This window comes from Phocoena phocoena, chromosome 17 (genome assembly GCF_963924675.1).
Source record: "Phocoena phocoena chromosome 17, mPhoPho1.1, whole genome shotgun sequence".
Taxonomy (NCBI): Eukaryota; Metazoa; Chordata; class Mammalia; order Artiodactyla; family Phocoenidae; genus Phocoena; species Phocoena phocoena.
Genome location: NC_089235.1, coordinates 17,571,771 through 17,599,009, shown reverse-complemented (window position 1 = coordinate 17,599,009; position 27,239 = coordinate 17,571,771). Strand labels below are relative to the sequence as shown.

Here is a 27,239-nt window from a genome sequence, read left to right as displayed (position 1 = left end):
AGAGCACCTGCTCTTCTGCTGCCTCCTGGCGGGTCTCGCCGCGGGGAGGGGGCCGGGGCCCGGAGCGTCGATCGCGGGCGCCCTGGGGTGAGGCGCCCTCCCCGCCCGGCTCAGGACGGGCGCGCCGCCAGGGCTGGGGAGGGGCGGCGGGAAGGGCGGGGGCCGGCGCGGGGCAGGGCCAGGCCGGGCTGCTCCGGGGCCGGCGCTCTCCGAGAAGCCCAGCGCTCGCCCCGAAGGTGTGCGGAGCGCGTGCCATGAGGACCCTGTGGATGGCGCTGTGCGCGCTGGCGCGGCTGTGGCCCGGGACCCTGGCCGGTTGCGCCGACGCGGGGCGCTGCTGCCCCGGCCGGGACCCCGCCTGCTTCGCCCACGGCTGGAGGCAGGACAGGGTCTACGGGACGTGCTTCTGCGACCAAGCCTGCAGCCTCACCGGGGACTGCTGCTTCGACTACGCCAGGGCTTGCCCAGGTAGGTGGCGGGCCCGAGGGTGGGCAACCGGCCGTTCGCCCGCAGCGGAGGGGCACAGGGTCCCACGCCAGGGACCGCAGCCCGACAGCCAGGTGTCCCGGTGCCGTCTATCCCGGCCCACCCCGAATGCCTCCATCCAGGGTCCTCCAGCACCCCCCTCTCTAGGTGCACCCCAGACTCTCCATCCTAGGGTCCCCAGCCCCCTCCATCTCGGGGTCTCCCCGTCCTCTCCATCTGGACCTACGGCTCCAATGCCCCCCTTCCCACCAGAGCCTGGGTGGAAGGGGCTGGAGCCCTGTTGTCTGGAAGGGCGCTGGCCACCTCGGCCGAATAAATCCCTCCGCCTGGGAGCTGCGGCTTGGTAGGGCCACCTCCCACCTGGAGAGATGGCGCTGACAGGTCCCAGAGGCACGCCCCTGTGCTGGTTCCGCCGCGTGCAATCTGTTAACCCTGGAAAGGGGTGATGGGGGTGGGGGGGGACGTGTAATTATCCCACTTGGCGCCAAGGTCTTGTCCTGGGAGGGTACTTTCTTCTGAAGAACAAGTTCCTGGAGGACCACAGTTGTCCTCACCGGCACTCCAGCGTGTAGCACAGCCCCTTCCTCCTAGGAGGTGTTCCATATATTCGTTGAATTCAATTTTATCCATATAGCATGATAAAGATTTTTATCTCAAAGTTCCTAGTATGTTTTAATCTTGCCGGTTTTCCTTTAGGGTCAATCTTTTTCATCTTTAAATCTCCCACAATATCACAGCCCCTGGTATAGGCACAACAAATGCTGATTTAATTAAATTAAAAGGTAAAGGAAGACATGGTGAGTACAGTCCTGAGAAACAAGGCGTACCTGAGAAAAGCCAGCTCTGGAAATAAAAGTAGCCCTCATCCCTGATAATCACATCACCCCAAAAGCCACACATACATTAGGGTTTGACCTCGAGGAGCCCAGCGTTGTGGGACCTTCAGCCTCTTCCTGGTAACCTGCAGGGCTGTGTCATTTCCCTGCAAACCGGATGCCTGGTGGAGTCTAGCACCCCTTCTGCCTCTTTTCTGCCGGGAGAGGCCACCAGCCCACCGCAGGACGGTCACCCAGGCCTGCTGCCGAAAGAACACAGTTGAAAAACATTAAGATTTTTAAAATCTTGATTGAAAGCTAATGATTTACCTGAGAATATTGATCTTTTTGATAAGCTTCTTTCCCTCTTCTGCTCCAAGGCCAGGATACTTTACTACTAAAGTAAGGTGAAGAGTCAGTTACTTAGGGAATGTAGTACCCTTGGTCCAGGCGTCCCCTGTTCCCTCCCCACAGAATCCTCTCTAAACTCCTGTTTGCCTCAGTTACCTGGATCACTCAAACCTTTCCACCATGGCAGCCTCTCTCACTAATCTTTTCTCTCAAGGGATCTGCCTACATTTTAAAGGTAAATACAGAATTCCTGCAGTTCAGATAATGGGCCCCAGTCTGCGGTAAGCACAGCAATACAAAAACAATGAAGACACAATCTCTGCCCCCTGGAAGTTCAGAGTGGAGCAGGGGAACACACACAAAACCATTTGCAATATGCTAAGTGCCAAAATAATGGATCCGGGAAGCCAGAGAGGAAAAACTCAGAAGACCAGAGGAATTCAAGGAAGACTTCCCAGAGGAAGCCTGGTCCCAGAGAATGAGGGAGACGCCTCTAGAAGGGGAAGGGGGGTTCTAATAGGAAAGCATCTCATGACTGTTCAGTGTTCCCTGTGGGCGTCAGCGTTTTGTGACAGCGCTAGGCTAGGCCCTGAGGCTCACCTGGGGAGCAAGACAGACAGTGAAGGCCGCTAGACAGGCGAGTGTCAGGAGGAAAACTGGCTTTTTCGTGTGCCCTAACAGCGCTATGAGGAGTTGCAGAATCCTCCAAGTCTCTATTTGGTCAAAAATTAAACCCTCATTTTCAGTCCAGAGATATTAAAACAAAGAGCCTATCATTTCGGACTGAGGATTTATTGGGGAAGTAATGGCAGAAGAGAGAAGACCTTACCATCTCCGGGGGAACTCAGAAAGAAATCCCAGGACCTTTGTGGCTAGGAGGAGGCTGTGAGCTGTGGGCAAAGAAGCCCAAGCCAGAAAAGGAAATGGTGCCTGCTAGGATTTTTTTTTTTTTTTTTTTTTTTTTTTTGCGGTTTGTGGGCCTCTCACTGTTGTGGCCTCTCCCATTGCGGAGCACAGGCTCCGGACACGCAGGCTCAGCGGCCATGGCTCACGGGCCCAGCCGCTCCGCGGCATGTGGGATCTTCCCGGACCGGGGCACGAACCCGTGTCCCCTGCATCGGCAGGCGGACCCTCAACCACTGCCCCACCAGGGAAGCCCCCCTGCTAGGAGTTTTAAAGGAGCATTTTCAGGAGCCTTAAATGCCCTTCCCCAGGAAGTTAAGAGAGGCTCTTGCAGGTCTAGGCAGAAAGCAGACTCGGGATGGAAAAGGCGCCTCGTTGGTAGATTCTCTGTGCCTGGAGTTTTGCGGCAAGGCAGTAAGAAAATAGAGACAATTGGAAGGTGGCCCACTTGGCGAGCCCAAGCCTGCTCTGTCCTCAGAGCTGAGGGCGAGAGTGCGGGGCAGGACACAGCCGAGACGCTGGGTCTCCTCAGCCCTGGACCAGCATCACAACTGTGCTGACTTGGGGATCTGGGGAAAGGGGAGGTGGGCCTGCATTATTAACGTTTTCCAGCCGCAGGAGCTGGGGCTTTCAGAAGGCTCTCCTGTCACAGCGTTACCACAGGTGGGTAGCAGAGTGAGAGCTGAACCCACGCTGCCTGCTTTCAAGTTGCCATCCGCCTCATCTGTTTGTGGCAACTCACAGCTGTAATTGATCATACCAGATAAGGTGCAGCGGCGCAGAGCCTCCAGTTACTCTACGTACATAGAGCCATTTGGCCTCTTAGAATCCACTTCCTTCTTACCTAATGTTAGGTTAACTATTGATGCTGCCCGAAGCAGTTTTGACTGAAATGACATTAAACGTGAATGAAAAATGTAACTGTGTCAGTGGAACTTACTTCTAGCGCTTCTGATTTTTTCATCTTGAGAAACACATTATTTTTTGGTGTGGCTAAGAGATGACCGTACTGGAACTTTTTTTTTTCCTAAATAGAAAGTTGTTGTTTTTTAAAATTTATTTATTTTTGGCTGCACTGGGTCTTCGTTGTGGTGCGCGGGCTTCTCATCGCCGGCAGCTTCTCTTGTTGCAGAGCGCGGGCTCTAGGCACGTGGGCTTCAGTAGTTGTGGCACGCGGGCTCAGTAGTTGTGGCTCGCAGGCTCTAGAGCGCAGGCTCAGTAGTTGTGGCGCACGGGCTTAGTTGCTCCGCGGCATGTGGGATCTTCCCGGACCAAGGCTCAAACCTGTGTCCCTCGCATTGGCAGGTGGATTCTTAACCACCGCGCCGCCAGGGAAGTCTGAAAGTTATTTTTTTACTCAGTAAAATACAAAAATAAGTTGAATCTGAAGAATTACTAAACTGCCCAAAAAAGTCAATTCTGAAATTAATCATCTCAGAAAAATCTAATTATGTTGATGGTATGGGTTTCAACACCAATAACGTATCTTCATAACCACCCCCCACCCCCCAGAGGATAAAGGATAGAGAATTCTCCACTGGCTGAGCCTGATCAGGGATGGGGAGAGACTGAGGAGGGAACAGGTCTGAGTTACCCTGCCCTGAAGAACTTCCTGGAAGGCTTGCTTATCAGGCTCATAACACAGTCTCTAACTCATCAGATGGGTTCGTGGAGTCTGCATTCTAAGACCGTAGAAACAGTAGGTTGCATTGGATCTTGGATGAGCAACTTGAGGACAGAGTAATCATTAACCCAAGTGGAGCAGGACAAAAATTGAGTCACCTCTATAGCCCAGTGTCTTCTCCTAGATTTATGGGGAATCCAAGAAACCAACTGGCCGTGCTCTCCAGGTACCTCCCAGCTCTCAGTTTCCTTAGGTCTCACAACCCACCCAAGTAGTCTTCATTTTGATCTCACTTTATGGACGAGGCAACCAGAGCACTGAAAGGTCAAATAGTGTGTCCAAAGTCACACAGCTAATAAGTGATGAAGTGAGATTTGAACCCAGGAGCTCTGGGTCCAGAGCCCACACGTTTAAACATTACGTTTTCACTGCCTCGGAGAAACTAGCCTTTATGAGAAGCTGTGGACTTTGCGGGTAGGCTCCATATAAATACTGGTAAAGTGAGTGAGTCTTCTTTCTCCATCAACTATGCCCCTCAAGGGTGAAAAAATGTGTCCCACTCCTCTTTGCAATCCCCTAAGAGCTATCGCAGTGTTGTTTACAAACATTTGTCCAAAAAAATATGACCACTGGTTTCCACCTGGAGGATGTTAACTGTGACTTCAGAGGGCAGCGCCATCTGAGGCATATCCACATGTCCTTTTTAAAAATAACATTTTCTGGGAATTCCCTGGTGGTCCAGTGGTTAGGACTCTGTGCTTTCACTGCGGAGGGCGTGGGATCAATCCCTGGTTGGAGAGCTGAGATACTGCAAGCCACCGGGCACGGCCAAAAAAAAAAAAAATTTCCTTCCTGATCATAAAATATATGTTTGTTGCAGAAAGTGTAGAAATGCACAAAAGAATTTACCTGGAAACTTACTACCCAGAAAAAGCATCATTATCTTTTTTATTTTGATTCCCTTTTTTCCCCCAGGCTTGCATGGGGTCTAAAATTCTGTTTTTCTAAGGTGATAGTTCATGTCACTATCTTGTTACCATTTCATAAACTTGTCCAGTTAATGTCTCAAAAGAAAAAAAAAAACGAAACAACCTACCAGGGGCCAGATAACATAAGTTTCTGCAAGAGGAAACAAATACTTGATCATTTTATTGGTGCTTTTTGAGGGGGTCCATAGGCACTTGGGCAATATTTATGCTCTCATTCGTCTTTCAGAGAAGTTGTGACAGGGTTCCTGGGAAAGGGTACACATACATAAGGAGAGGGAAAAAGGCAGATGACATACAGTTAAAACTGTGTCACCATGAGATGTGTGTGTGCGTGTGTGTGTGTGTGTGTGTATAAAGGGACGGTTTTATTTTTCCTCCGTAGATTGTCGAGAAACAAGTTACGCATCAATGGTACTGCTGTGGGTAAAGTGTGAAAAGAATATTTCCTTAGGAATGATAACGACTAGACCTGATTAGAACTTAACAATGTGAGGGAGAAAGCGCTTGATCGTGGGTGGCCTTCAACTTTTAGGTGGCAAAGAGCCAGGCCGGCAGGGCCAGATTGCAAAGAGGAAGGCTTGAGTGCCTGTGATTAACCAAGGTGAGGCTACACGAAGATAAGCAAGGCCTTACATTAAGAAGAAATAATCCAGACTATACTTAGGAAGTGAAGGAGCCTGGCTTTCAGCTCAGTTTGCTGCCGTGTGTGTGTGTGTGTGTGTGTGTGTGTGTGTGTGTGTGTGTGTGTGTGTTTGGCATCATCAAGAAAGGCATTAGAAAACAAAAGTTTTTTTAAAAATTACCCTATGGTACCTGCAGACTGAGGATAGTGTGTCTAGCTGCCACCACTCACCGGGCTGTGAATGGGTATGGGGAAAGTCCAGCGGTAATTCTGAGAGGGGAAACGTCTATAGAGAGATGTGTCCAAAGGCTGCAGGGAAGGGGGTCTACTGAAACAGTAAGTCCACCAGTGGAACAGATAAGATAAAAGGGGGTCTACTGAAACAGTAAGTCCACAAGTGGAACAGATAAGATAAAAGGAGGTCTACTGAAACAGTAAGTCCACCAGTGGAACAGATAAGATAAAAGGGGGTCTACTGAAACAGTAAGTCCACCAGTGGAACAGATAAGATAAACACAGATTTTTTTCCACCATATTCTGAAATTCTCAAGTGAGGGAAATTGGACTCAAATAAAAGGAAATACCACTTCACGCCATAGATGTTAATATTAAAAGAGCTTGTCACTTTCAAGAGGTGGTACTGGCAGGGGCTATACATGGATTAAGAAGGCCTTGACAGGGTGTGGCCGCCAGGAGAAGTTGGGCTCTACCTGACCTTAAGGCATGGAAAGCAGTGTTCCTTCCAGTGGATACCCTGTGGGGCCACCATCGCCAGGAGAGCCCAGACAGCTCTCGCCCGGTTGAGGAATGTCTTCTGTGTCTGGCTCTGGGAGTTTCTGACTTTGTCCCTTTCCTTCTACCGGCTTTCCTTCCCACCCTAGAGCCTCTGACAGTGCTTTGGTTTCTTACTTCCAGAGTCTGTTTGGATGTAGAATTTAATTTAGAAAGGAAGAGCAACTCACCCAGTGCCATTTCATTCATTCATTGACTCACAGATTAGACAAATATTTACTGAACACCTGCCATGTGCCAAGTGCTAGGCACGAAATAAAAAACTCGGCAATAAACAAAATAAATAACTATGTAATTTGAATTATGGAGATGTTAGAAGGCAAGGAGCACAGAGCTCTGAGAGGAAATAATTTTGTGGGGTGTGTGTGTGTGTTTGTGTGTGTCTAATTAGATGAGCTGGCCAGGAAAGGACTCCCTGAAAATAAAATAATTCAGCTGGACCTCAAGGATGAGCCAAACCCAGCCATGCCCAGCGTGGGAGGAACATTCCAGCAGAGGGAAAATACAGACAAAGGTCCCAGAGTGTGAAAGAGCCTGGGTGGGTGTGGCAGATGGGTGAAGAGGCCAGAGTGGGTGCAGCCCGGGGCAGAGGGGGCACTGGGGGTGCCTCCGGGTGGGAGCAACGGGCAGGCACAGGTAGGTCGCCCAGGACTTTGTGGGCCATGCAGGGAGGTTGGAGTTTAGTCCAAATTCAATGGCAAATCCATGGAAGGAGGTTAAAAAATCGTTAAAAAAGAAAAAAAAAAGATTAGCGGTACATCTTTTAAGGTAATTGTACTTGGATATGACTAGATATCCTTGTTAGGACATGGGAAAATGTACCCTACTCTTGTGTGCGGATTCGTTATTGAACTGTATAACTTACTCTTCTGCTCTTGGCTGTTCTCCTCGTGGCCGTAGAGGGGACGTCTGATAAACAGAAAGCTCCAGAGGAAGGGGTACTAGCTGGTACATCATGAAGGGCTTGATGATTCCTTGCGCTCTGGTCTACCCACTGTCTCACTGCCCAGTGAGCCCAGAGCCAGAGGTGCCCAGTGGACCCAAAGTAGAAGCTTAGGAGTCTACTTCCTACCTCTACTCTCTTCTATGTCTTCTCTGTCTCTGTTCCCCATTCCCTTATTATATTTCCTGGGATCACCTCCCCAAATAAATTGCCTGCATTCAGATCCATGTCTCAGGGTCTGCTTCTGGGGAAACTCAACCTGAATGTTATGTTGATTTGAAACAAAGGAGAAAAAAGGAGCTTTGGCCGCTCTTCCAGGCACGCATTAAATCTGGGCTTCTTCAGCCGCATAGCACAGGGAGATCAGCTCGGTGCTTTGTGACCGCCTGGAGGGATGGGATAGGGAGGGTGGGAGGGAGGGAGATGCAAGAGGGAAGAGATATGGGAACATGTGTGTATGTATAACTGATTCACTTTGTTATAAAGCAGAAACTAGCACACCATTGTAAAGCAACTATACCCCAATAAAGATGTTAAAAAAAAAAAATCTGGGCTTCTTTCTGCTCAAAGGGGTGGGAGGGTGTCATCAAATCCCAAGTATTAAGACACAGGGAAGCTGGGGCAGACTTGGAGTCAGGAGATGATTGCGCTCACTGGATAACAGTCTGCCAGCCCCCAGTGACAGCCAGGGAAACAAGAAGGATGAGAGAGTCAGATTTGAAGACAGAATATTTTGATATGCTAAGTATAGATGTGAGTTAGGTAAGCTTTAGTGGGAAGGGAACAGGAACACTAATGGAAGAGTTCAAAAGGAAATCTGTGTCATGCAGTTGAGATATATGACTTGTGGTAATAAATCTGTCAGAAGTTTCTGTACTTCTCCCAAGCTCCGTGACAAAAGATCACCTGTGACAAACTGTAATCCAAATAATCAAAAGTTCACAAGTTAATAATAGAATTTTTCGTGCAGAATAGGAATAAATACTTCAGACTCATCTTCCAGCTCAAAATATTTTGTGGAACCCCTTTCCACTGGTGAAAGTCTATGTGAACTTTTTTCACTTTCTCTGACAGTAAAGTCCCCGAGATGTGATTGTTCAGGGCCCCAGAACTTTCTGATTCTCTTTATGAGGCTGTTAAAGTCATGACTTGGAAAGACAGGGCATAGTATTTTGCCAAGGACAAACCTTAACCCATAGGAACAACAGTTGATTCAATGATTCTGTGATGTGAGGACGTTGCCTATTGGTCAAACCAAATAAAATAAACATCTATGAGACATGAGACACAAATATTGAAGAAATAACTGAGAGACTAAATTCATCCCCCCATGTCAACTTTTACCATAGGGATAGGGTGTAACCCAAGGCCGTATTACTAAGTTCTGAGTTAAAGCCATGGCAAAGTTGTATTTTTTTTAAAGTGCTCCCAGGACTTCCCTGGTAGTCCAGGGGTTAAGGATCAGCCCTACAATGCAGGGGATGCCACTAAGCCCACGCGCTGCAACTAAGACCTGATGCAGCCAAAAATAAATAAATAAATATTTAAATAAAAAAATAAAGTGCTCCCTACTTAGGCTATAACTTTTTTTTTTGGCTGTGCCACACGGCATGTGGAATCTTAGTTCCCCAACCAGGTATCAAACCCGTGCTCCCTGCAGTGGAAGCATGGAGTCCTAACCATTGGACCACCTGGGAAATCCCACAAAGTTATATTTTATAGTGATGTCTAAATGTTTAATCTTTGAATTAAGTGTATTATTATTATTATTATTATTTTTTTTTTTTGGCGGTACGCGGGCCTCTCACTGTCGTAGCCTCTCCCGTTGTGGAGCACAGGCTCCGGACGTGCAGGCTCAGAGGCCATGGCTCACGGGCCCAGCCGCTCCGCGGCATGTGGGGTCTTCCCGGACCGGGGCACGAACCCGTGTCCCCTGCATCGGCAGGCGGACTCTCAACCACTGCGCCACCAGGGAAGCCCTAAGTGTATTATTAAGTGTAGTTCAAGTCCAACATATCAGGGCAGGACTAGCTGGACTCAGGGATGAAGAGATTTGGGGGAGAAAGAGTTATTAAAGGAATTAAGGACAGAAGGTGTCTTTCTCAACCAGCTCCTAATCTGGCAGCCTCTTTAAATGCCTTCTGGTTCTATGGGCCAATTAAATCAGGGGACTGTGAAAATAAAATGGGAAGGTCAACAAGAGATGAAGAGCAGGAAGTGACCTGTTATTGATTTTCCAAAGGATGTGTGCGTGGCAGATACTGGGAACCAACTCTTACGTGGCTCGTTCTTGCTTCGTTAGATAGCTGACATGTGATGCCTATGAGTTTTTAGATGATTAGTAAAAGCATCTTTTAAAGCAGTCTGAAATTTTTGGATCACTGACCGAGTTTTATGTTGTATGTGACCCTTTTCATGTCAGGTGTAGTTATGTGCTACCAAAGGATACAGCTTCCAAACGCCATGAACCCTAAACTAGAGTTTGCTGAGAGGCAAAATGAGTTTTTTCAGGTACAAACTGTTGGAAGTCCAATCAGATTTCAAAGAAGTTCAGGTGTTTTCATGGTGAAGACTCTGGAAACTTGAAAGTATGAGGGTGTTTGGGAAAAGTGGGTCACATTTTGTGGGAAAGAAAGAGTTTTGGCATCCGGTTCAGGGTACATCTTCTGTCTCCTTGTCCTTTTCTTATATCCAATTTCAAGTCCTCAAGTAATTCAATTTAAAAACTCATTACAGTCCTTTTAAAAGACTCCTTGGGATTTTAAATGAAAAAGTTAAATGTACAGCCACACTGATTTTACAGTCTTGGACAGAGCACTGAGAGCCAGATTCTCACCCTGACTCTGCCTCTTCATGCCTGACCCTGGGTATTCTTACCCTCTGTGGGCCCTGGTTGCTGGTCTGTAAACTTCACCTCTTCCAGTGTATGAGCCTCTGAGCCATGGAGGATGAGACTAGAGCACCCAGGAGAAACCTAATGGGTAGGGGTCCTTCGTGCGGCCTAAGTCATGTTTTATGGAGGCACATTTCCTGATAAGAATTGGGCTTCCCTGGTGGCGCAGTGGTTGAAAGTCCGCCTGCCGATGCTCGAGACACGGGTTCGTGCCCGGTCCGGGAGGATCCCACATGCCGCGGAGTGGCTGGGCCCGTGAGCCATGGCCGCTGGGCCTGAGCGTCTGGAGCCTGTGCTCCGCGGCGGGAGAGGCCGCGGCGGTGAGAGGCCCGTTTACCGCAAAAAAACCCAAAAAAACAAGAATTGACCTGGGTAAGTGGTGGGAGAAATACCTTTTCGTTTTTATATATTTTTTTTCCTTTATGTTTTCTACAATGAATGTGTATTACTGTTACCATAAAAATGTTCTGGCCAGAGGAGGATAAAGTTACACTCAAAGGAAAACAAGAGCAAAGACCTGATCTAAGCCCAGGGAGTAAGAGGAAGTACCCTGAAGACATCTGTCTCTTTTACTCGGGTGTGTCCTGGCTCAGACCCATCTTCATGATCCTGGAACATCCGCCTGCCTTTAAGAGATACCCATTTATCAGTTCACCATCAGGGCGGGTGGCATCAATGTCAGCTTGGGGTGTTCCCCCTGATGCAGGGCCGGGTCCAGGCGCAGTGTACGCGGGCTGAACTTGACTGTGTGCATTGGCGGGAACAGCCGGGCAGGCTCTGGGTTTGCTCAGGTGTGCGTCCCGTCATGCTGTTTTTCAGCTCGCCCGTGCATCGTGGGGGAGTGGAGCCCCTGGAGCGGCTGTGCAGACCAGTGCAGGCCCACGGCCCGCGTGAGGAGGCGCACGGTACGGCAGGAGCCCCGGAACGGCGGCGAGCCCTGCCCGGCCCTGGAGGAGAGAGCCGGCTGCTTGGAGTACACGACGCACCAGGGCCAGGACTGCGGGCACGCCTTCGGTACTGCGCTTTCCCTGACCGCTGCCCCGGGGTCTCTGGTGACTTTCCATCCCTTCGTCCCATAGAAGGCCATGTGCCAGGCCGGGAAAGTTCCACGAGCTGCAGGGAATGGGATGGGCCAGTCTGCCCAGAGGAGATAGGAAGCTCAGGAAATACTTGATCAAGGCATTATACGTCAGCTGTGTAAAGGCCTCCTCCCACCGCCTCCCAGTTACAACCCGGCGGTGGCCACTTGCCGCTGTGCGTGCGCCCGGTGTAACGGACGCGCACTGTGGTTTCTGGGCAAACTCAGTCAAGCTGACCACAAAGGACTTCAGGTAGGATGAGAATATTTCACTCAGGCTAGGATGTGTCCAGTAAGGATAACCCTGTTTCACCTTTCAAGGTCATTCCTATTGAATCACGAATGCTTGCATACATGTGAAACTAGTAGAAAAAATAGAAATTCCGAAAGGATGATAAAATGATTAAAACACCTGCCTCTCTTCTCAAGCCGACTGGATTGGAGCTGATGTGATCAGATCTATGATTTGGGAAGATCGTTCTGGTTGTGGCGTGGCCAAGGAGACCACGAGTCGGCTTGATCATGAGTCAGGAGCCACAGGAAACTCACACAGAAATAAACAAAAAGGCCAAAACAGGGGTGTTAATCGGGATTGAATCTGATAGAGCAGAACACTGATTTCTCAGGGTAGCAAAGATCACATGTTTTTCATAGGAACCTGGAAAATTCCATGTCAGCGTGACCCTCACTAAGCCATTTTTTCCCTTTTTTCCTTCCACACACAAATATTTATTGAGAGTCTACTTGATGCCAGGCACTGGGCTGAGTGCCAGTTACAACGGGGGAGAAATGTTGACATGGAGTCTGCTTGTCAGGTAGATCACAGTCTAGTGGGAGGGGGAGATGATAAGCAGATAATCCTAGGAAACTAATCCCAGGAAATTACAGCTTCAGTGTGGTGCCACAGGTACTGAACAAGGGAGAGGTGTCGGGAGCTGTGAGTGTGTGTCGTAAGCAGATTCCCCCTGGCCTTGGTGGAGGAGGGCATCCCCAGAGGCCAGGAGGGGAGCGACTTCCCTGAGGATGTGGAGATGAGGCTGAGAAATGCAGAGCTATCTAGGCAGAGAGACCAGTGTGGCGAAGCAGACAGTCAGGTGTAGGGCGTTTGAGGGATCTGGGGACTGATCTAGGAAAAACGCATGACCACGAGAGTCAGTAACACACAACAACCTTACAGGGTTGCGTGAGAGGGGATGTCCAGAGGCTATGATATGGCGACCCCCATACAGAAGGGGAAGAGAGGAATCTGCCAGGAGCTTGTGTGTCTAGGTGATGTTAGCCAAGCAGCATGGTTTGGAGTCTCTGGGGACTTCAGAGGGCAGGTGCCATGACGGCTTGGGGTCTTATAACCATAAGGCTTTACCTTATCAACGGCCGGCAGATGTTGGGTGTAATTTCACAGGGTATGCAAAACAGGCAGGACCTAAATGACTAAAAATCTGCTTGTTTGGCTATTTTAAAAACAAATTGAGGCTTCCCCGGTGGCGCAGTGGTTAAGAATCCGCCTGCCAATGCTGGAGACACGGGTTCGAGCCCTGGTCCGGGAAGATCCCACATGCCCTGTAGCAACTAAGCCCGTGCGCCACAACTATTGAGCCTGTGCTCTAGAGCCCACGAGCCACAACTATTGAGCCCGCGTGCCACAACTACTGAAGCCCGCACGCCTAAAACCCGTGCTCCGCAACAAGAGAAGCCACCACAATGAGAAGCCCACGCACTGCAACCAAGAGTAGTCCCCGCTCGCCGCAGCTAGAAAAAGCCCCCACACAGCGATGAAGACACAGTGCAGCCAAAAATAAACAAATTAAATAAATAAATTGTTTAAAAAAATTGCATGTATAAAATTTTGAGTTTGGTGCCAGTAGCTTTTGAGGCTAACAGGTCTCAGCCTGCTGTGAGAAAATAAACCACCTAGGGCCCATCTTTGGCTGATTTCTATAACACGGGGGGAGGCACAAGGCCCATTTGAGAAGCCAAAGGAAGGCCAGTGTGTGGGGAGCAGAGAGGGAGGCTTCTGGGCTGACACCCCCCCAGGATGCAGGGCCTTGGGGTCCCTGTTTAGGATTCCGGTCTTTCTCTTAAGAGCCGTGGAAAACCTCTGGCGTGTTTTCTGCAGGGGCCAATGTGATCAGATCTGTGATTTGGAAAGATCTCTTGGGGAGTGGAGTGGGTAGTGGCAGGGCCATGGCAGAGGCCCTTCATGGATACGGCAGTCGAGTTAAGCTCGCAGGGAAATAATTTAGGGCTCACAACAACGGTCACAGCACGAGCTCTCATTCAGCTCAGGCACTCTGCAGAAACACTGCAGAAAGGCTGAGGGAGGAAGTCGCTGTGGGACATTATTGATTTTTTGGATGGCTGTCACAGCCTATAGCAGATCTATCAGAAAAAGCAACTGTTCAGTTATAGGGACTGGCTGCTAGACCGCATTCCTGCAGCACATCTGAATCTTCACTGTGGCTCCAGGATGCCCAGACCCCTTCCCCTTCACAGCCCTGGATCTCTTCAGAGAAGGATGATGCAGGCCACAGGAAAGGGAACAGGAAGCATGAAAATGTATATCTTGCATTTATTTTCTGCAATTTCTTTCATCAGTGTCTTACAGTTTTCAAAGTAGTGGTCTTTCACCTCCTGGTTAAATTTATTCCTAGGTATTTTATTCTTTTCCATGCAAGTGTAAATGGGATTGTTTTGGTAATTTCTCTTTCTCATAGTTTGTTCCTATGAGAAACTGAATTCTTTTATTAGTTCTAACCGTTCTTTGGTGGAGGCTTTGGGTTCTCTCTATATAGTATCATGTCATTTGCAAATAGTAGCAGTTTTATTTCTTCCTTTTCAATTTGGATGCCTTTTATTTCTTTTCTCTTACCTAATTGCTGTGGCTAGGACTTCCAATACTATGTTGAATAAAAGTGGCAAGAGCGCCCATCCTTGTCTTACTCCTCTTAGAAGAAAAGTTTTCAGCTGTTCACCATTGAGTATGTTAGCTGTAGGTTTGTCAATAAGGCCTTTATTATGTTGAGATACTTTCCTGCTATTCCCAGTTTGTTGACATCAACAACATAAATAGATGTTGAATTTTGTCAAATGCTTTTTCTGCAACTTTTGAGATGATCATATGATTTTTATCCTTCGTTTTGTAAATGTATCACACTGATTGAGTTGCAAATCAATGTAACCATCCTTGCATCCCTGGAATAAATCCCACTTGATTGTGTTATATGATCCTTTTAATGTATAGTTGGATTCAGTTTGTTAATATTTTGTTGAGGATTTTTGCATCTATGTTCATCAAGGGTATTGGACTGTGATTTTCTTTTTTTGTAGTGTCCTTGTCTGGTTTGGGTATCAGGGTAATTCAGGCTTCATAAAATTTGTTTGGAATGTTTTCCTCCTCTTCAATTTTTTGGAAAAGTTTGAGAAGGTTATTAAGTGTTTTTGAATGTTTTGTAGAATTCTCCAGTGAAGCCATCTGGTCCTGGGCTTCTGTCTGTTGGGAGATTCTTTTATTACTGTTTCAATTTCCCTACTAGTAATCAGTCTGTTCAGATTCTCTATTTCTTCGTGATTCAGTCTTGTATATTTCTAGGAATTTATTCATTTCTTCTAGGTTGTCCAATTTGTTGGTGTATAATTATTCATAATAGTCTCTTATGATCCTTTGTATTTCTGTGGCATTAGTTGTAACTTCTCCTTTTTCATTTCTGATTTTATTTATTTGAGTCCTCTTTTTTTCCTTGGTGAGTCTAGCTAAAGATTTGTCAACTTTGTTTATCTTTTCAAAGAACCTGCTCTTAGTTTCATTGATATATTCTATGTTTTTTAGTCTCTATTTCATTTATTTTCATTCTGATCTTTATTATTTCAGGAAGAACTGAAATAATATTTTTAATCCTCATGAAACCAGGACTTGATAAACTGTGAAATTCTCAGCCTACCAAAATGGCAAAGGACAGTAAAATGAAGAGATTCACTCACAGGAAAACATGTTCTAGAGGAACACACGCAGGGTGTGGTTGTATTACCTTTTGTCAATACTTCAGAAAGCTGGAGGTAACAAATTATCACAAACTTAGTGACTTAAACAACACAAATGTATTATCTTAGAGTTTTATAGTCAGAAGTCAGACAGGTCTCACTGGGCTCAAATCAAGGTGTAGGTGAGGCTGAATTCCTTTCTGATGGCTCTGGGAGAGAATCGGTTTCTTTGCATTTTCCATCATCCAGAAGCTTCCTTGTCCCATGGCCTCCTTCCTCCATCTTCACAGCCAGAAACATTGCATCTTTCTGTGCCTTTCTTCCACGGTAACATCTTCCTCTGACTCTTTGAAGGACCCTTGTGCTTACATTCAGCCCATCTGGATAATCCAGGATGATCTCCTTATTTTCAGGTAAACCGAGTAACAACTTGAATTCCTCTTTGCCTTGTAACATAACATATTCACAGCTTCTGGGGATTAGGACACGGACATCTTGGGGAGGGGCCATTATTCTGCCTGTCATGGAGGTAGGACAGTGTCATCAATCTTGGTTTACACATAAAGACATTGGAGCTCAGTGAGATGACAGCATTTGTAAAGGGACCAGAATTTAAACCTGGATGTCATGGCTCTAAATCCTGTGGGTTTTCCCCCCCTCGATAGTTTTGCTGTTAAGTGTTATCATTAGTTATTATTATATTGCAAATTAATATTGATATTGTAAATTCATCACTATTCATATATTAGTAGTAGTATTATATTTTAAAATCACAGTTACAGAATCTGGTAACTAAGTAGAAATATAAAGGCCGTGCAAGGCCAGTGAATGAAACATGATCACTGAGACACTCTCATTAATGATCAAGTAGCCATTGCATTCTTTCTGTTTCATTTAACGTGTATCACGAGTCTATTTCTATCATAAAAACAAACGCAAAAACCCATATTATATATTTGTCGCCCATCCTGACAATTGTTTATATGTGTTTTCCTCTTGCGAGATTGCCGTGCATTATCATGAACCGTATACTTCCAGACTGGTGTTATTTGTCAAATTTTCACTCTGTCGTCTTCTACACCGTATGCTACAGACTAGTGGTTCTAAGCCTGCTTTTGTGGCACCCCGTTGTGTCAGAGAGCTTTATGAAATTCTCAGAGCAAATTTCATTTACTTTCATGTTCAAAGTAAGCAGGTGCAGTGCCACGCTTTTAGAAGTGGAAGTTGTTGTAAAAGCGAACAGTGGTGGGTGGATGGGATGCCAGAAAAGTTGGCAGATAGTCTGTTAACGAAGAATCTATTACATTGAATATTGTTGCCAGGAAGGGGAAAGGAGGGGTAGCTGGCGTTTACTGAGAGCCTTTGTCCTGGGGCACCGCTTACGTGCTTCCACACAGAGGCAAAAGCGGGGCTGGAGGCAAAAATCATTTCTGAATTACTTACTGCTCTTCAGTAATGAAAAATTGAATTTCTGGGGGATGTTGAAAAGTGGTGCTGGTTCAGAGCTCGCCAGGAGATCTGGATCGTTTACTTTAGGCTCTTGCCAGAGGGAAGGACCCCCCCCGCCCCGCTCGATAGAATGTACCACCAAACCAAGCCCAGGCTGGAGGAGGCAGGAAACGGAGGAGACAAGGTCCAGGGTTTACTGGCTTGCTTCTCTGATGGGTCATAAGCACAGAGGCTTGACACTGGGCATGGATAGGAGGTCTTAAAGAAGCTAGTGTCTGTACTGGGGCTCCTGCTTGGTCATTTACTATTTATTTTCCCTTCACTTAACCTCGAGGAGCCTCAGTCTTCTGATGAGAAAACCTGCTCAGAACACCTCTTGACAAAGCTTTGGTGAAGATCGGTAACATACGACGTGAAAGCACTTTGTAAACGAGCAGGCTACACACGTACGAGGAGCCATGCTGCTCCACGCGTTAATCTGCGCCCACCCCCACCTCCTGGACCACACTTCCCGCCCTGCCCCCATGCCTGAGGGAAATCCGAGGGTCAGGGCTGCCATCTCCCTCTCTCCTCTCTCAAATCTCACTTCGCATCAAGGGCAGTGATCAGGCACAGAAAGGGAAAACACAGCCGAATTTAAGCAACTCATCGGTAATATGCTGCAACATTGAAACTTAAAAGAGTGAAACTTTGTCATCTGTATTGCAATAGAGGCAGCCTGCCGCATTTAGACATGAGCCTTGAATACGTTTCTTAACCTCTCTGGCCCACAGTTTCCTCATCTGTGAAATGGGGAAATAATAGGGTCTATCTCAGAGTGGAGTTATGAGAATTAAATGAATTAACACATGAAAAACACTTAGCATCATGCCTGGAAGCTTAGAGGTGCATCACTGTTAGCTTTTATTTTTATTACCTTAGAACTTCTTCTTCAGATTTTGTACCAGAAACTATAGTCATACACTTGCCCTCTACTTCCTAACCAAGTTTCCCACCCAACCCCCCGAGCTACACATTAAGTGCATTGCCTTTGAACTTTTGTAATAATACCTGCAGTACAAATTAGGAGCTCAGATAAATGTTTTGCGCTAAAGAAACACATCCTGAAAATGTTATAGTTTGACTGATATAATGCTACGTGGATGTAGCAGTAAACGCATTCCTCACTTAGTGAATACGCCTATAAATGCGTCAGAAGAACAGAAATGAAAACAATACATGAGAAAATGAAAAGCCTATCGCTGTTTGTGTTTCTGATAATTAGGTCTAAGAGAAACAGAGAAGGATCCTAACGTACATGCATTCACTTGTCCTTTTTGATTCCGTCTGTGGATTTTGGAAGTTCAAAAGCTACAGTCACATTTAGAAAGAATGACATGTTCTCTTTGGAAAACAAACATGTTAGCACAGCGAGGAAGAGCCACTCGGCTGGGAGTCTGTAGTTTACACTAGATGTGGGTAGCGTTCAGACTCCAGAGATTAGGTGCTCAGACACACGGGGCAAAAGCGGTGCCTGCAACGCTTAGGATCAAGTGGCTACACTTGTCTTTATATTCCCATGCCGTAGAAAAATGACTCCTCATTCAGAAAACCTAAAGAAGAATTAAGGCTGCCATCTTGTGGCAGGAAGGAGCTTAGCAAGATGAGCCTGCGGGCTTGAAGCCTCTATTTTGCTGCTGGTACCCGCACGCCCTTGTGCTCTTGATGATGGGGCATCGCAGAAGTCAACCTGAGCTGGTATCGCCCCTTCCTGGGATGGTCCAGTTTCTGAAAGGAGAGCTATCTCCTTTCAGAAGGAGCCATCTCAGCTGCAAGGCTCAGTAGAGGAACAGAAGACCTCAGGGAAGTAGGACCCGTGAACCTTGGTGGCAATTTCATTCATCCATTCATTCATTCCTTCATCGACCCATTCATTCCTCGCACACATATTTACTGAGCATGTAAATGTGTGAGGGCTCCCGTGATGAACAAGACAAAACCCTGCCTTTCTTGAATTGACAGCAGGGTGGAATCAAGAGGTTATCTCCAGGTGCTACACAGAGCAACAGATGCCCCCCCCAGACTTAGAGATGAAATAGGAGGTAGACAAACAAAATAAGAGAGCAGAGGTGGGAGGGAAGGATTTCTGTCTGTTTTCTTTTCTCCCACCCAGAGTGTCAGAGGTGGGAGCGGGGAGAAGGGCGAGGAGAGATGCTTTAGGACCTTTCTCCTCTGAGTTTGGTGTGGAGAGAGTGCTATGCTGGCCGGCACCTGGTGGTCACACCCTGGGCTCTATGGTTGATGGTGAAACTTCCAGGCTGTGGTTATCAGAACACCTGGGAACATTGAGCCTTTCCTCCTTTTGTTTTTTCCCTTTCTCATTTCCTCTCTCTGGTTGTCTTTTTTTTTTTTTCTCTCCTTTTACCCTCTTTTCTCTCTTACCTTCCTTCCTTCCTTCCTTCTCTCTCTCCTTTTCCTTTATTCTTTCTATCTTTCCCTTTTCTTCTCTGTGTCTCTTCTTTCCATTAAAAAAAAAATCCTCGGGCTTCCCTGGTGGCGCAGTGGTTGAGAGTCCGCCTGCCGATGCAGGGGACACGGGTTCGTGCCCCAGTCCGGGAAGATCCCACATGCCGTGGAGCGGCTGGGCCCGTGAGCCATGGCCGCTGAGCCTGCACGTCCGGAGCCTGTGCTCCGCAATGGGAGACGCCACAACAGTGAGAGGCCCGCGTAGCTAAAAAAAAAAAAAAAAAAAAAAATCCTCTTCCTTTCTCTAGTACCTTACTTTTTTCCTTGGTTCCCCTGACCCTGCCCATCTTTTTATTATTCCCGCTGGGCTGTGCTTCCTGGCCCCTCTCCTGCCTTTCCACGCGGTGTCATCACTGCAGACAAGCGTGCTTATCAAAAGCCTGCTGTTCCCTTTCCTACCCAGCTACACTGCACAAAGCTTTATGGAATTCGTTTCTGGGGACCCTGACTTCACCTCCTTGCACTCCTTGATGGTGTCCCATAGATTTAGGGATGGAAGGCTTTAGACGGGTTTGAAACCAAGTTTGGGAAATGTCGCTCTGGGTACTTCAGGCTTCACGTGTTCAAGGTCATTCTCCTTTTCCAGTCCCTGCCTTTATAACTACCTCTGCGTTCAACAAGCAGCGAACAAGACAAGCGGCCTCCCCACAGTGGTCCACAGACACAGAGGATGCTGGGTAACTTGATGTTTTTTTTACTTATGTTTTTCCGGTTGGTCGGTCAAGTCAGCCCACAAAGGTAACTTGCTACATGGGTTTTCTTCTGTTATTTGTTCATTGACAAATGTGGCTCTTTATCACAGAACTGGGAAGTACTTGTCCCTCCCCTGCTTTACGTTTAAAAAAGATTTGTTTCTGGGGTCTGATCCCTAAGAAGAAACATGCTGTATAAAAATGAGGTGATACTATTTTATCAGTCCCACTAAGGCTGCTCATCTTTTAGTCCTTAGGGGACTGTGGACTCCAGCACCGCCTCCGTCTGGTGAATTTGAACGTGGCCCCCACCTGAGTTCTGAGGACTTTATCAAGACCTAATGGCTCAGCCTGGGAGGAACCTCTGACCTCATTAGAAATCCACCCTTCTGCGGTCAGAATAGAGACGCCAGACGCACTGCATGTTCTAATCCCCACACTACCTCTCACTGCTCCTTAGTTTTTCCTTCTTGTAAACTGAGAATATTAATTCCTACCCTGTAGGTTGCTATGAGAATTTAATGAGAAAATATCATTGAAAAGATGTCAGAGTTAAGCTGTCTGAAATTGACTGAAGCTACATCAAGAGAATTTCCTCCCTTAATACCTTAAGGTATCTAATAAATAATACTTACCGTCATTAAAGATCTTCTTTGAAGCAGATTCTCCAGACACTTTCCATCTAACTTTTTACAGCTCATAATTGTATGGATTTAAAAAAAAAACTAGCCCATTTTAGCATAGTTAGGACCTAAAATGCCACATTGTTTTGTTTCCCTGAAGAATTGCAAAATTGTGTTGCTTTTAAGTACAAGACTCTAAAATATTCATCCATGTCTGGATGCGCCCCCAGAGCCTTCAGAGTCTAGTCACATAATAGAGTGTTTCCTGCAGCTCAGTATAAGGTGACACTAGTCTGTTACAGGAAAACATGTCTCAGCTTCCCATGTCCTTTTATCTGTGATGCCCAGTGTAACTTTGATGCTTGACTTCAAGTCAAAACTCATCTGCCAGGTGGGGAGAACTGGGACGGCCCCAGGAATGTTTGTCGGGCAGAAAAACACAAGTGCTGGCCTGGAAATCCAGGACTAGCCGTCCTGGGGCTCACATGTTCTCAGGCTCAAGCAAGGTCTTGTTCACTTTCTGTAATTCATTAAAATCTCAGCAAAGTTATCAAGGGCAATTTTCCTGCTGAAATGTGCTTTTAGACACAATTTCGTGGTCAGACTAGACAGAATATGAAACAAGTTTCTGCAAATTCGTGTTGACCAGATAATTCACCCGTGGACTGAAAAACAGCAAAAATGTTCAGTTGTCAGTCAGACATCATAGCTCAGCGAATGAGAAACTTGACAAGGCGTTCTGTGACCTGTGACCATGCAACGCCCTACCTTCTCCAGGCTGTCCCGTGTCCTCGGGGAGTTCCAGGCTTCCTAAGCCTTTCTCCAGCATTAGGCCATTTCTGATTAACAGCAAGTGAAATTGCTCCTTTTTTTTTTTTTTGCCCTAGATACTGTATGGAGTTCAAGACAGAGTCATTGACTCACCACTGCGCCACGGAAAACCGGCCCCTGACCCGATGGATGCAGTATCTCCGAGAGGGCTACACGGTGTGTGTGGATTGTCAGCCTCCAGCTATGAACTCTGCAAGCCTTCGATGTTCTGGAGACGGCCTGGACTCTGACGGGTAAGGGAGGGAAACTGGTTGGAGGATTTGTCTTGGTACTCATTTGGGGAGATCTGTCCTCTCCATGTCTTGAACAGCGGACCAGGATGTAGCAGATCAAGGCGTGATTTGGGGAATCAAAACAGTGAGGAGAACATTCCATCTGGCAGTTCCAGAGTCCAGGACCCAGTTCATACTCTGGGACTTAGAGGCTCTGTATCAGAGATGCGTGAGTGAATTTGGACATTGGGGTTCAGGCCAAGCTCACGAGCGACTACCGAAGACCTCCACAGTAGTAGCCGTAGACACTATGTAAACCGATAAGCGTGTCTTTGCTCTAATAATACTGTATTAATGGACACTAAAATTTCAATTTTATATAATTTTCATGTATCATGAAATATCCTTTTGATTTTCTTTCAACTCTTTAAAAACATAAAAATCATTCTTTTCTATTACTATTTTTTTCATTGAGGTATAGTTGATTTACAATATTATATTAGTTTCAGGTATACGACACAGTGATTCAAAATTTTTACAGATTGTACTCCATTTATAGTTATTATAAAATATCGACGATATTCCCTGTGCTGAACAATATATCCCTGTGACTTATTTATTTTACACACAGTAGTTTGTACCCCTTAATTCCCTCCCCCTAGTTGCCCTTCCCCCTCCCTCTCCCCACCTGGTAACCACCAGTTTGTTCTCTGTATCTGTGAGGCTGTTTCTTGTTTGTTTTATTTTCTTAGGTTCCACATATAAGTGATAACATACAGTATTTGTCTTCCTCTGTCTGACTTATCTCAATAAGCCTAATACCCTCCAGGCCCACCCATGTTATTGTAAATGGCAGAATTTCATTCTATGTCTGAGTAGTAGTATATATACCACATATCCATTTCAACCATTGATAAACACTTAGGCTGCTTCCATGTCTTGGCTATTGTACATAATGCTGCTATGAGCATTGGGGTGTGTGTATCTTTTCGAATTAGTGTTTTCGTTTTGTTTGGATATATACGCAGGTGTGGAATTGCCGGATCATAAGTAAACATCATTCTTAACTCATAGACTACACAAGGGGGTGGGCTGGATTTGGCCCATGGGTCACAGTCTGCCGAACCCTGCCCAGGTGATTCACACCCACCGCAAAATTTCAGGATCACTGCTCAGTGGGGTAGTCATAAAATCATGACTGAGATAGTAGCCCTGTGCCCAGCTCTGCAGGGTCAGAAACTCTTTTGATGTTCGGAGTCCCCATTTCCCAGTGTGGGGGGCAGGGGGTTCTCCTCGCACAACAGGAAGCAATTCGTGGGACACCAGCTGGGCATCCAACAGTTTAGCTCAGTTCTGACACTATCTACCCGGAGATGGCATCAGATTCCACAAGGTGAGGGGCTCAGTCCTACAAGACCGTTCCCTTCCGCAGCCCCCTTCAAATCCCCTTCTCAAGCTCAGGCTGTTACCTGTGCTTCTGACCAACTGGCTATAAATCGGAGATTCCCATGACCTTCTCCTCAGGTTTGATTAATTTGCTAGAGCGCCTCACAGAACTCAGAGATACATTTACTTACTAGATGACCAGTTTATTGTAAAAGGATATAACTCAGGAACAGCCAGATGGGAGAGATGCACAGGGTGTGGGAAGGGGTGTCATTCTCCCCACATCTCCACGTGTTCACCGGCCTAGAAGCCCTCTGAACCCTGTCCTTTTGGCTTTTACGGAGCCCTCATTATGCAGGCATCATTGATTAAATCATTGGTTATTGATGGATTCAACCTCCGGCTCCTCTCCCCTCCCTGGAGGTTGCGGAGGGGAGGTGGGACTGAAAGTTCCAACCCTCTAACCACCTGGTTAGTTCTCCTGGCAACCAACTCTCAACTTCAGGTGCTTCCAAAAATCACCTCATTCACATAAACAAGACATTTGCATCACTCTCAACATTTAGGAAATTCCAATGGCTTTGGGAGCTGTCAGCCAGGAACGGTGAACAAAGACCAAATATACATGAAAAATATATTTTGGTCATTTGAATGACCAAATGTATATTTCTTGTAAATCATCGTATCACAGAAATCTACAGAAATCTATAGATTGTCCAAAAGAATTGACCCTTGAAAACATTTTACCACCCTAAAAATCCATGCCAGTCCTGTACTTATCTACTAGTTAAATCCCATAACAGTATTCATAACCAAAAGAAGGGTAGAATTTGTGATGGGCATGGGTTATGATTTTAAATATGTCAGACAGAACTGGGAAAAATACAGATTTGAAAGAAAAATACAGACCTTCCCAGTTAATCATTATTCCCACAGTATATTTGAATATTTAATAACTTGAATTTACGTTTATTAGTCTCCTGTGCCCAACAGCCTCTGTACTGAGTACACGTAGGAACAGTAAAGTGGGTAAGGAATTCACATGAAATAGAAACTTAATATTTAGACTTAATATTTTCCTGACTACCTCATCCATATTTTAACTTTAAATGAATATTATAATTTAATTTGTACCTGTAAAGCACCTTCAACCCAGGCTGAAATTCCAGTGACTTTAAAAATAATAATTTCAATAATATGGCTTTTTTCTTTTCACTGCTCCCATTTTTCATTATGGAATCAAAGAGCTGGAAAGGATTTCAAGGGATCGTTTGGTTCAGACCCCTCTAATTTATTTTTATTTATTTATTTATTTTGCGGTACGCGGGCCTCTCACTGCCGTGGCCTCTCCCATTGCGGAGCACAGGCTCCGGACGCGCAGGCTCAGCGGCCATGGCTCACGGGCCCAGCCGCTCCGCGGCATGTGGGATCCTCCCGGACCGGGGCACGAACCCGCGTCCCCTGCATCGGCAGGCAGACTCTCAACCACTGCGCCACCAGGGAAGCCCTATTTTTTTTTTTAAGAGGGTATTAAATCGTTTATTGATTACACATGATAATGCATGATACACTAGCTTCATTCCCATCTATATCTGGTACCATAATTCAACTTAGATATATCGCATAGGGTGCGCCAACAACCATATTAATAAACAAAAAAATTCCATGGCTTTGCTTGGGTGACCCTCTTCACGGTGAACTCCAGGTCACAACACAGTAACTGTCAGTTCAACTACACCAAGGTTTCGGAAGACGATAGCTTCTCCACCAAAGCAGGTTGTAAATAAATTTTAACGGAACCTGGCATCACCCTGAAGGAATTCTAACTTCGCACTGTTGGGGTAGTTTACCAAAATGGCTTCAGAGGAGATTCACTTTACACAGCACATTTTTAAAAAAAGACACATTTATTCAAGCGTCATGATTAGACTATTACATTTAGCAATCAACAGCATGGGTGCAAAAAAGAAAAAAAAAAACTACATTAAAACTCTTCGTTGGGATGTTTTACACTTTCCACAGAACAGAAACTAAAATAACCTGTTATACAATTAGTCATAAATACGGTCCTCGAGGTTTTTTGCCCAGACACATGAGTATCGTCAAAACATGTATTCTTTGTAGCAGCTAGGCCCTGCCACCACTGTGCTTGGCTGAGTTCACAAATCTCTTGTAGCCTGGAGCTTCCCTGTCACTTCTCTGGCTCTCCTCTCCTGCAAAACTCTGTTTCCTGGCAGTAATCAAAACCTCCTGCCACTGCCATAGCTCCTGCTGCTGCTGGAACCGCCATAGCCACCTTGGTTTCATGGTTCGGCAAAGTATTGGCCTCCACCACCATAGGGGAGAACTTGTGCCTCCAAAGTTTCCTCCTTTCATGGGTCTAAAATTTGAAGACTGATTGTTGTAACTGCCAAAATCATTGTAGCTTCCACCACCTCCAAAATGGCTTCCACCGTTACCAAACCCATTATAGCCATTTCCACCACCGCGGCTGCCACCAAAGGCACCTGGGCCACTGACGTTTCCCCCACGACCAAAGCTGTCATCACCACCAAAACCCCCTCCAAGACCACCACCAAAGTTTCCAGAACAGCTTCTACTTCTTTGGCTGGATGAGGTGCTAGCCATCTCTCGCTTGGATAGGGCTTTCCTTTCTTCACAGTTGTGGCCATTCACAGTGTGGTATTTCTGAATGACAATCTTGTCTACGGAGTCATGGTCATCAAAGGTTACGAAAGCAAAGCCTCTCTTTTTGCTACTGCCTCTGTCAGTTGTGATTTCAATCACTTCAATTTTCCCACACTGTTCAAAATAATCTCTTAGGTGACGTTCTTCAGTGTCTTCCTTAACGACACCAACAAAAATCTTTTTCACAGTGAAGTGGGCACCAGGTCTTTGAGAATCTTCTCTTGAGACGGCCCTCTTTGGTTCCACCACTCTGCCAGCCACCTCGTGTGGCCTTGCATTCATGGCCGCATCCACCTGCTCCACAGTGGCATACGTGACAACCCCGAAGCCTCTGGAACACCTGGTGTTTGGATCCCTCACTACCACACAATCTGTGAGCGCTCCCTGCTGCTCACAATGGCACAGTGTCTGTCTGAGGACAGACACTCATAGGTTATTTCAAAGCTCAAGCCTCCGATGAAGAGCTTCCGCAGCTGTTCGGGCTCTTTGGGTGACTCTGATATAGACATGACAGCAATGGAGGGGGCACATGTCGACGATGCTTACTCGGCGGCGCCCACAGGCAGAAAGGCCAGACCCCTCTAATTTAAATGTACACAAAACAGAAAGCCATTTTCCCTTACATAGCGCTTCATATACTCAGAGCAAGCGAGAGACACGAATGCAGTAACCTCAAACTACAATCCCAACAGGGGGTGTTCTCAAATAGGGATTTCTTGGTAACTTGTTGTGACAGAGCCTGAAGAAGGGAAACTCAGTTTTGTGATCATTTTTTTTTAAATTTCAACTTGTAATACACTTCAAAACTCAAGGTGTGATCATTTTCTAAAAAAACCCAAAAAACAACAAACCTCAATTTATAATTCTGTAAATTAGAATTTTCTTTGGTATGCTTTAGCATAACTCACATTTTCAAAATATCATTTCAGAAATCAGACCCTCCACTGGCAAGCAATTGGCAATCCGCGATGTCAAGGAACTTGGAAAAAAGTTCGGCGAGTAGAACAATGTTCCTGTCCAGCTGTTCACAGTTTTATTTTTATATAGATTGTGATATAAGTATTTCAAAATGTGCTTGTAAACATGCTAAATACTAGCAAGTCATGTTCAGCGCTTCATAATTCTTTAAAAACCCTTTGGCCAAAGTTCCTGAATATATGTCGTTGCCACACTCTGAAGCAGAGAAGGGAAATTTGGGGGCCAGTTCTCAAGAAACACAGTGCCTTTATTTTCATTTTTACTAAGTTGAGGACCCACCCTAAAGTCTCCTGTGGTTTTCTGTCCTCGATCTGTCACCTGGAGTCTCCTCATTCAATAGGTGGCCCATTGGACAGAGTGTTCGTCTGTTTGCACTAAACTTACTACATTTTAATGGTCCA

At 46.2% G+C, this 27,239-nt stretch overlaps 1 protein-coding gene across 1 annotated transcript; it reads left to right on the top strand.

The window, feature by feature from the left end:
• Positions 1–207: 207 nt before the first annotated feature.
• SBSPON (somatomedin B and thrombospondin type 1 domain containing) lies at positions 208–27,239 on the top strand. The gene is made up of 5 exons (XM_065895589.1): positions 208–468; positions 11,238–11,432; positions 20,015–20,105; positions 21,631–21,807; positions 26,790–27,239. Exons 1-5 carry the CDS (start codon positions 255–257, stop codon positions 26,905–26,907), a joined length of 795 nt encoding a protein of 264 aa, XP_065751661.1. The 5' UTR covers positions 208–254; the 3' UTR covers positions 26,908–27,239.